We start from the raw sequence: 10527 nt of genomic DNA, 5'->3' as shown, positions 1-10527 counted from the left end.
AGAATTTATGTAAACTATTAGTCTTTGACGTTAGTAGTTAGTGCCAAAGGTGGGCATGTGACAGCCCAGTGCAAGCTGCCACGCCCTGCGGGTTGTGGTTCTGGTGTCAGGCTGTGTGGTGGGGATGGGGGCCAGCCTGGGGTGCCCTCATCCCGGGCTTAGTTTGAACATCCCCTGCTCAGCCTCGGCCGTGTTTGGTGGATACTGTCACAGGGGTGCTGAGGGAGCTCTCTGCAGGCTGGTGGCTTCATGGCCCTGGCACGGCTGCAGCAGCCGCAGCTCCTTCCCGGGCAGTACAGAACAGCTCATCGTGCCCGTGTGCGAGACCGGCAGTGACACCACAGCGCTGCTTCAGAGGGGACCTTCCTTAGCACAGCTGGACCCAGAGCCCTGTGCAGGACCCTTTTCGGGCTCCAGAGGGGCACAGCGGGGCGAGGAGACGGCGATGCACGGCGGCTGCAGAGAAGGAGCCAGGGTCTGTGTCAGCGCTGTCCTCACTCCCCCGCAGCACAGAGGCCCCGGTCCAGTGCCGGGGCTGTCCCTGCACAGCGGGACCCGGGCGCTGCTGGGGCTGCACACCGGGCCCGGGGGCAGTGCCCTGCTAAGGACAGGGGATCCCGGGAGCAGCAACATGAGAACGCCTGAGGCTTTTTATACAAGTGCTGCAAATGCCTGCAGGAATGCTGCTCTCATCCGTTTCCCGTGCTGTGGAGTCAGAGTGGGCTCACTGTGTGGCTGTTGCACTGCTGTACAGGATGCTGTACTGCTTCCTTGGCTTCCCCGCAGGGCTGTGGTGTATGTTCTTTCTGAGCTTTGTTTACTGTGTTCTGTGACTACATCGGGGCGTTTGCTGTGCATGTTTTCTTACCGTGAAGCGTGTGCCTTTGTCTTTTAGTAAAGACGATAAAAAGGGCCAGGCCTGCTTTGCACATTTTCTGCATTTTCATGAGTTTTATACCATTACCTTTGCACTGAAGGTGTACTGTATGAACTCTGATGGTGCAAATGAGGGCTAAGAGATGTACAAAGAACTGTATAGGCGACAGTCAAAAATAAAGCTTCTTTTGAGTGCACAAAACCGGACTCTGTCTTGCACGTGGGAATGGAACGCAAAAAAATATTTTAGAACGCCGCCACCTAAGGGGCCGCCCATGAGGCACGTTCGGCGAGCGCCGGTGCCCCGGGACCGCTGCGAGCTCCGCAGGGATCACACCGCGGGGCTGTCCCGGGACCGCTGCGAGCTCCGCAGGGATCACACCGCGGGGCTGCAGCGGCCTGAGGGTCTCACCTAAAATATCCCGGCGGCCCAAGCCGGAGCCCCGGCGCTGCAGCTGCCCCGCTCCTCCCCTTGCCCGTGTCCCCGGGCCGGGCGTGCCCGGCGGCGGCCGCAGAGCCCGGGCCCAGTTCCGCCGCCCCGGCCGGGCGCGCTTCCGCCCGGAAGCCGCGGGGCGGAGCCGCCCCTGCCCGCACCCGCCATGGCCGCGCGGCTGCTCCTGCGGGCGGCGCGGCCGCTCCTGGCCGGGGCCGGGCGGGGCACCGGGCTCGGCTCCGCGTTCAGCACCGCGCCGCCCCCCGAAAAGAAGCGGTGGCTCCGGGCGTACCTGGAGCTGCAGCGGCTGCAGGCGCCTCCGCAGCGGCGGTGAGCTGCGGGAGGGGCGGGCGGGGCTCAGAGAAGGGGTGTGACGGCCCCAAAAAGGGGGGAAATCAGAACGTTTAGGCCCCGTCTGCTCACGCTTTGGAGCAGAATGCCCCAGATTGGCATAGTCCGGGTTGAATGGGGTAGGCAGACGGGGCTGCGGAACCGACAGTGTCTGACCCCAGGGATTTAGATACTGGGTTTAATATTCAGGTTCAATTTTGTTTCTCGTGCCCTTTCGAAAGGCGCGGGCGTTCTGTTCCTGAGCTGGTTCCCTTTCCGCGCCTGCAGGTCCGAGAAGCCCAACTGGGATTACCACGCGGAGGTCCAAGCCTTCAGCCACCGGGTGCAGGAAAACTTCGCCCTGGACCTTCTCAAGACTGCGTTTGTTAACCCTTGCTACATCGAGAGCGAAGAGGCGAGGCGCCGGCGGCTGGGGCTGGACAAGGACGCGGTCGCTCTTCAGCTCCAGGACAACACCGGCCTTGCGGAGCGAGGGCTGCGCTTCGCCCGCGCTTACCTGGCGCAGTGCTTTGAAGGCGCCTACCCAGAGTTACCTGCAAAGGGCATAGAAGCACTGGTTAATTTTCTTACCAGTCAGGAACTTGTCTCTCATGTGGCTCAAAACCTGTCCATACAGGACCTGGCGCTTTGCAGAGATTTTCCTGCGCCACCAGACGTGCTGCAGAGGACGTTCCTCGCTGTGATAGGAGCCCTGCTGGAAAGCAGCGGGCCCGAGAGAACCGGGATCTTTGTCAGGGTAGGTCCAATGAATGCTGGTTTGTACCTGGAGGGGGAGAGATCCAGGGAGGTTGGCAGAATTTTGACAGTACCTGTAACAAGACAAATTAACAATGAAATCTGCTGCTGCTGCTGCTGCTGCTGGTCCGCTGGGGTTTTAGGGGTTGGGGGTTTTGTTGGGGGCTTTTTCATTAAGTAGGCTGATCAAGCACATGAAATCATACACTTCTGGATTATGATGGTGATGTTAACATTTGCTGAAAGTTGCTAAGGGAAAGCATTATATTCCATGCACTATATTATCAGATAATGAATTTATTCCATGTGAGATTTCATATATCTTCAATTAGAAAAACTCCATTCTGTATAAACAGGGATGAGTTCATAGGTTTTGCACGTAGGAGTGCAAGCCCCTGAAGATATTTCATACAAAAATGTTTGATTGAAATTCAGTGTGACAAAGTAGTTTTAATAGCTATTGTTGTTTCAGTCATCCTTTTCACTTATTTTTAGTTTTGCAACAGACAAGTGTTTGTTAAAATGTTCTTCCTGATACAAGACCACTGAGAGGTGTCTGTAAGAGCAAGGAGCTCTTTACAGACAAGAGAGTGGTCCAAACAGGTGAAGGACCCGTGGGTTTGCACATTCCCTTATATTGCCCAGCTCCTCTGCTGCTACAGCTTGTCCCACAGGCTTGAGGCAGCTTTATCATTCATTTCAGCAATTCATCATCAGTTTTTGTCTCTTCATACTGTATTTTCATTAGGAGACACCAGAATTTCAAGCCATTAATTGTAACTTCTAAATATTCCTGTTTAGGACTTTTTTATTCCCCAGCTGATTGGAAAAGACCTGTTTGAGATCTGGGAAGTTGTAAATCCTATGGGCTTACTGCTGGAAGAGCTGACCAAGAGGAATATCTCTGCTCCAGAGCCAAGAATTACTAGGCAGCTGGGAGTCAGCACGGTTCTGCCAGTCTACTTTGTTGGGTTGTACTGGTTAGTGCAATATTAATTTAAAGTTAAAGGGCTTTAACTGGAGGAGTGGGAGGGAGGGAAGATAGTCTTTTACTTTTCTACTCATGCTTTTTGGTCAAGTTGTTCCAGAAAAGAAACATGATAGTGAGTTCCATATAAAATGAGCCATTTAAGCATTGGCCATAGCTCACTGTGGTGATACATAAACAGTCTCTGAGTAAGGGCTCCAGAGGCTAAATGGGGTGCACCAAAGAGCCTGGGTGTGTTCTGAGTGACCCGACCCCAGAACTTTGGGAACAGCATAATTGCATGGCTTTGGAGGGACCACAGCTGTATCCAGGATAGAGAGACATCAAGGGAGGTGGGATTGAAGAGAGACTCATTTTAAGTTTCAGAGAAGCTTTTACGTTTGAAAATCAGCAGCACTGTAAACTGGGCCATAGGAATGTCTGTGTCCAGGCACGACTTTAGGAAGTGCCAGTTGTCCCTAGTGCATTTGTGTCTGGTGTGGTCAGTGCCCAGGAGTGACATTGCTCCTGTGGGGCAGGACAGAATCCACATCACTGCTGCTTTCCTAAAGGAGCTGCAGATGAACACATACCTTAACTTGTTCTGCTTTACCCTGCTTTGGTTTCTGTACTTTCTCAGATGCATCTTATAAAAAAGAAAGGAACTTTGCTTGTTTCTCTCCAGGAATCCCTGGTGTCCCTTCATGAACTGCTGCTATTTAGTGTGTGCCTGTAGGTGTTTGTTAAACAGACATGAGCACATAATTCACAAGAGAGAGCTTCTCTGTCAGTTCTTTTGAAGCAGTTTGAAATACTTCTTTACCAGAGGAGGAGAAAAGACAAAAGCACTTCAGTTCTTGTTTAAGATAACCAGAGTAATGAACTTGCATATTTTAGGGCTAACAAATTGAATGCTGTAAAGAATCAGTGCTGTGTTAGGAACCTAAATAAACAGAGTGATGTTCTTCCAGGAAATGGACACATTTCTAATCTGAGTTTCCATTACTGAATATACAATTACTTACCTTCGCAGGAAAGACCAACAGAAGTGTTTCCATTGTGTGTATATAGAAATCAGTCTTTACAGACATTGGAGGAAAACCCCAGTGTGTTTTGTTCACAGTACACAGCAGTGCTCAGGGTTTTATGATGGAAACTTTGGTTTTTCATGGTTGTAACTTTGGTTTTTTTCCCCAAGTGATAAGAAGATTTTAGCTGAAGGCCCTGGTGAAACACTGCTGGCTGCAGAGGAGGAGGCTGCGCGTGTGGCACTGCGGAAGCTCTATGGGTACACAGAGAACAGGAGACCTTGGGATTACTCGAAACCCAAACAAGAATTGGCAGCTGAAAAGGCAATCAGCAGTAACTAGATGCTAAAAGACATTTCTGGTGTATCTTAAAAATCAACGGCTTCCATGCTGAATATAGGTGTATTTGGAAAGGCCAATACTGTTCGTTTTTCTGGTCTTCAGTGCTTGAAACTTCTGAATCATATATGGTGTTAAATAAAGTCTTTCCTTTTGCACAATGTTTTATGTTTGCTCATTTTCCTAAATGTAACAGAAGCACCCTTAATCTGAAATTTTGCCTTTTGGCTCAGAAGTTTTTCTGTGCATCACAGGAGACCATTTTTAGTGATGTTTAATAACGTGTGACAAAGTCTCACTGTACAGAAACAGCTTTCATGAATGCCTCCTCGGAGATTGTTTGGAGAGGATTGTTAATAAGCTGAGTTGAATTAACATATGTTACATCAGTCTTTGATTGCATCTGGATTGATGTGTCCTTCACCTTATGAAAACATCAGGTGTGATGATGATCCTGACACTCTTGGGGATTCAAACTTCTGAGGTCTCACTGCTTTCATCCAAATTTTATTTGCCATGCACATTGGTTTTATTGTTGGAGCATGCTCTGAAAGATTTTTACAACTTGTAAAAATGCCTCTATTGCAAAATGAGAAATAAGTGAAAATAAGGATCATGAAGGCCTGAACCTAAAGAAATTGGAGAACATGATTTCATGATATGCTATAAGATAAGCTTTTTCTTTTTTTTTTCTCTTTTTTTCTCTTTTTGGCACTTTTCCTGTTTAGTCCATGTACTTTCATTTAAGCAGTCCCATGTCTGAAGTATTGGGTTCAATGAAATCAGTGTTTGCCTTGTTTGCAACATCTGTAGCTGTTTTAGTGTAACTCCAAATGAATGGAAAGACACTTAGAAATAATTCAGTTACCTGCATGATATTTCTGTTAAGTGTCATAGAAACTCAGCATGTCTACCAGAGGGCAACAGATGTGTGAGAACTGCAGCTCTTTTGGAATAATTTTCTTAAAAAAGGAGTGAGCATCTATGCAAACTTGTCTGAGCCCTGCAAGGAAGAAGCTGGATGTAGGACCAAGAAGCTGGATGTTCAGGAAGTGTTTCCTGCTTTATCCCATTGTGAGCACTGATTGTAAAGGAAGACACCAGGTAAATGAATGTGCCTTCACTTACAGGAGGGGGAGAATAAGGCCGATGGTCATTGATCCAAGTCTGATAGTGCTGTCCATTGCAACACGTCCTTTGCCTTTGGCCCACAAGATGGATTTAGGGAAGGACACTTGGCAGCCAAAGGTCCTGGCTGTAGCTGCTGGGCTGGTCTGTGCTGTGACAGTGAGTGCTGGCTCTGTCAACCGAGTGGAAAGAGATGTGTTGGTGTTCTGAGGCAGGAGGAGTCTGTGTGTGACCCCTGGGTGTCTCCAGCACTCAGTGCCCTGCATCTCGCCTGGTGTCGAACGCTGATGTGGCTGGAGAGCAATGAGTCCTTCCTGCTGCCTCTGGCTGAGATTCCAGAGTGAGAGCTGGAATACAAAAAGGAGGGCAGAAAGATCAGCCCAGCATAAAATATGTGCAAAATTGCTTGTGTTAAATGAAAAATTCCAGCTAGGCAATCTATTACCACTTACATAAGCAAAGCCAATAAGGTCACTATATTCCAGGGGAATAAGAGCAAAATGTGAAAAGATGGTAAAATTACTCATGCTATTTTTAATTTCCAGATGAGGTTATTGCTCTTTACCTATTTTAAAAGGACAATAGTGAAGGTGGGTTTTTTACAGCTGAAGTTACCTACTGCTTTTATATACATATTTATGTATTTTGAGATGGAGAAGCAAATTTCAGTCAGTTTACCTTTAAAAACAATTAAGATCTGCTTCCTTTGGCTTTTTAGTTTGGAATGTGGGCATAAATCCTAGGAGAAGTGGATTACTGAATACTGTGCTAGTAAAAGCTGAGTGAAGCAAGATAAATCAGTTTACTGTGTGGCACATGTATTGAATGTATTAAGATCAAATGAAAAGACAATTTGGGGACATAGAAAGAAAGGACTGGGTTTTTATAGAGGTGTTGACTGAAAAAGGTGTTTTTATAAGAAAATATGTCCTATTTTCAAGTTTCTAAAGGTCAGAAAAGCATTTTATATGGTATCTGTGCTTTAATTTCTGACACTCAACATATATTTCAGGATTTACAGCTGTGCTAGTGGGATCATTTATATACTTCAGATTACTAACTTTTTTCCTTGTTTTTTTAATCAGTAACTATAAACCATAGCATAGTTAAAAGATTTGTCAGACGTACAGAAATTAGCTATAAAGTGTGGTGGAAATGGCAGCTCAGAAACATTGTTCATGAAATTCCATGGCAGTTTTGTCTGAAAAGTGCTCTGTGAGCTGCTTGCATTGGTGCTGAGTACAAGTGCATTTATATCTCCCAGCGGTTGCTCCCGTCACGGTCACATTTTGTTTATCTTTCAGAGATCCAATAGATTGAGCAGAGTGTCAGTAATGACTGACAGAAAGGAATCAGGACAGTTTATTCTTGCAACCCATTGAAGAACTAGATTATTGTTACAAAAATTACATTTGTAAACTCACTAAACAGGAGGAAACACTAGTAACCTAGACTTGCTTTTTCTTCATATGTTAGGTAAATCCAGTGTGTGAATGGTCTTGGATTACCCTGTTTCTGTCATCTGCATCCTTTGTCTTTTTTTTAAGTGTTGCAGAAGTAATTTTTTTTTTTTTTGAGAAATGTAAGAGAAGTTCTATTCTGTTGGTACCAAGTAAGTAATTGGAGAAAAATTTCTTAATATGCTTTCATGCACTGTTGTTAAGTTGCTTCTGATCTCAGCAATAGAAGCTGTTCTGTTGCTTCTCTGTGCCTTTTCTCCTGTATCTCAGCAGTTCAGTGATGTGACTGAGCACCCAGTTCTATCTCCTTGCTTTCAGCTGCAGCTTGCATCTGGTTAAAATAACCAGATGTTTTGCTTCAGTTTTCTCTTAAAAAAAAAGTCCAGGAATAATTCTAGTGTGAATTGTTGCTGTGACTTAAAGGCAGGAGATGAAAACACAATCATTTCACAGTTATCTCTGTGTTAATTCAGAGTTTGAAATTGCTGGTGAAAAGTCAAAGCTTTTACTGGTTTATAACTTGTCTTTTTTATTTCTTATAACAATCTCTTGGGTTTTATGATAAATCAAAAATTTAAATGAGGTGTTCTGGTGTTATCCTGCTATACAAAGCCATGAAGAATTCAAAACATCAAAAGATGTGTTGTCATTGTGTTTTGCAGGGCAGAGGGAGGGGATGATGCAGTACAGGAACATAAGTAGAGGCCTACTTTTCCTTGTCCTTATCTTTACTGAGTGCTGTGGTAATTTTAAAGAGGCTCTGAACTATTTGGGTTCTCTTACATCAGAGCTTTGAAGTTTAATATTGAGAGATGCATTTAGTGTCGAGAAGCAAACACTTCTCAACAAGGACAGATTGGTTTTATCTTTCTAAATAGATTCCCCAGATGTAATGGCACTAGTTTTGCATTTTTCCCATTTCAGCTTGCCTAAGAAACTAAAGATCCAGTGCTCACCAGCTGGTCAGTAAATAGCCCCTGTTGTAGTTTGAGGCTGCAGAGTGGGAACAGCTGCTCCATGTGACAGAATCAGAGCATTATTGAAGGCTCTTGGTGATTCCTAAATCACAGGCACACTGCAATGCAGCTCTTCGTGGTGCACATAAAAACTGGGCTGCTCTTCTTTGGGAAAAGGGTAGCTCTAGGGAGAAGGTAAACATCATCATCCCTTTCTATTTCTGTCTAATAAGTGTAATGTTTCTGCCAGTCTGTGGCAGCCATGCTGGGGACTGTGCTCTTGAACTTACAGGTTTATAATCAAACATGTTAATTTTGGACACATTAAATCTTTTGCTCCTGTTGCTACAGCTGGGAACAACTACAGAACCTCACTTTTCTTATATGGAAATTAAAATTTATTCTTTACCTCTGGAACTGTTCATTGCCAGTTGTTCACTTATTCTTATACCAATGTTCTTTATCAGAAGAAAGTTTGATTTTATTGATGTTGGAGGAATTTTGCATTTAATTGTAATGAGATTAAAATTTCATTGAGTTTTGAATGTGCTTGAGGGCTCCCCATTAAGGGGCATCTCAATAGATCTGCAGTCTTGTGTTTTCCCTTGGTCTGGGATGCTTATATAAATCAGAGCAACATTTGTTTTTTAACTTTTTTAGATAAGTAACATTTTTAGATAAGTTGTTACCTGACTTTTTTAGTTGAGTAGTCTTTGTCCTGAAGGTACCATTTTGGTTTAAAGCACCTGATTTTGTTACTTTATATAAGAAACCGAAATGAAATGCATCAGTAAGTAGGCGTTTCTATTAAAAATGTTATTTTCAATAGTAATTTAAATTACCTGGCCAATATTTATGTAGCATTTCTGAATACTGAAAATATGCAACTTGCAAAAAAACGTTCTGCAACAATGTTTTGATATCTGCCTTCAAAGAAACTTAACACTGTTTAATGCAAGTTGTTTCAGTGGACAATGGTGAGCTGTAGTCCTTTGCTCCTGGCAAGAGGTTCCATAGTTTCATATTGCCACATATTTAGCCAAGTATTGAATCAAATCTTCGGTTTGTCAATGCCAGTGTGTGTGTGGCTTTTTGTAGGCTGTACTGTGCTCTTGGGTGGGGAGGAAAAGTGCCCCTGGCAACTTTTCAACCTTAGAGAAGGGAGAAATTAAATACTCGTGACTGGTGCAGGATATCGGTTTCTGAAGTCACAAAGTTTGGAAGTTTTAAAATGTTCTGCTCTCACTTATTTGACCATTTCTAGAGAATGATGCCACGTAGCAGGTAGTAAGTGAGGAGAGACCCACTGCCATGTTGAGCAGATTTGTGGGGATGTATCCAGATTTGGGATTAATATCTCAGAGGTAATGCAGGGGATATAGCCAGGTCAAACAATGAAGCCAAGTGGAATGAAAAATCAGTGTGCCTGAAGGCTGAAGGAAGCACACGGGTAGAGCACCACTGCCAACATTAGACCTAAACCTATGAGAGAAAATTCGGAGTAATTGGAGTTCAAAGATAGCATTCTGAAACCTGTTCTTGTGGAGTATCTCCTCCACAGGGGCAGTTCTGCAAAATTAAGAAAATACTATTGAAACTAAGGAAGTGTCACAGAATTAGTCATGTCACAGGAGGATTAACCAGGGGAAGCATTCCCACCACCAGAGGGCAAAGATTTGTCTAAAATTTCTGGTGGTTAAATAAAGAAATCCAGTTACTTTAGTGGTTATTTCAGCAGCACTAGGAGGCACAGCTTTATCCTCCAAGTTATTGGTAAAAATATCTGACAAGAGAACAACACAATTTTTGAAAATCAGTCCAACCTCAGAGAATGTTTAAGAAGGAAATTAGTTGAGAGAGAATATGGCTTAATAGTTGAGCTAGTTGAATGTTAATGGAAATTATTCCTGTAATTTCAAGTGATGGGAACTGGAAATGTTTATAAAATTTTTTTATAGTCCATCAGGAAAAACACAGTTTCCTAATCTAAAAGTGTTTCTGAAGGTTTCCTATTCTATTACACAGACCTTCTGATTGAGCAATGACTGTGGCAATGAGCATGGGAGAGCTACTTTTATAATTTGATTAGGTTTTCATTACTAGGGAGGTGATTGGTTTAGATTTGAATTATTCCCCTGTCATTATCTGTTTATAATATCAGAGCACAGTTCAGTTTTCTTTCATGTTTCTTTTGCAGTAAAAATATATGTTAAATATTTAATTCCTACCTCAAATATCATGTGATGCTTTTTCA

General features: G+C 44.1%; 1 protein-coding gene across 1 annotated transcript; it reads left to right on the top strand.

Annotated features, from left to right (window-relative positions):
• Positions 1–1458: 1458 nt before the first annotated feature.
• On the top strand, positions 1459–4892 carry MRPL44 (mitochondrial ribosomal protein L44). Its single transcript, XM_053952037.1, has 4 exons — positions 1459–1639; positions 1928–2396; positions 3197–3375; positions 4561–4892. Exons 1-4 carry the CDS (start codon positions 1476–1478, stop codon positions 4730–4732), a joined length of 984 nt encoding a protein of 327 aa, XP_053808012.1. The 5' UTR covers positions 1459–1475; the 3' UTR covers positions 4733–4892.
• The last annotated feature ends 5635 nt before the right edge of the window (positions 4893–10527 follow it).

This window comes from Vidua chalybeata, chromosome 10 (assembly GCF_026979565.1).
Source record: "Vidua chalybeata isolate OUT-0048 chromosome 10, bVidCha1 merged haplotype, whole genome shotgun sequence".
Taxonomy (NCBI): Eukaryota; Metazoa; Chordata; class Aves; order Passeriformes; family Viduidae; genus Vidua; species Vidua chalybeata.
This window is presented reverse-complemented; position numbering and strand designations above follow the sequence as displayed.

What these genes read in the sequence shown, in the direction of transcription:
- MRPL44 (XM_053952037.1), top strand. Translation starts at nt 1,476, where the DNA reads ATGGCCGCGCGGCTGCTCCTGCGGGCGGCGCGGCCGCTCCTGGCCGGG. An exon ending in CAGGCGCCTCCGCAGCGGCG is followed by an intron (nt 1,640 to 1,927) that starts GTGAGCTGCGGG and finishes CCGCGCCTGCAG; the next exon opens with GTCCGAGAAGCCCAACTGGG. An exon ending in TACTTTGTTGGGTTGTACTG is followed by an intron (nt 3,376 to 4,560) that starts GTTAGTGCAATA and finishes TTTTTCCCCAAG; the next exon opens with TGATAAGAAGATTTTAGCTG.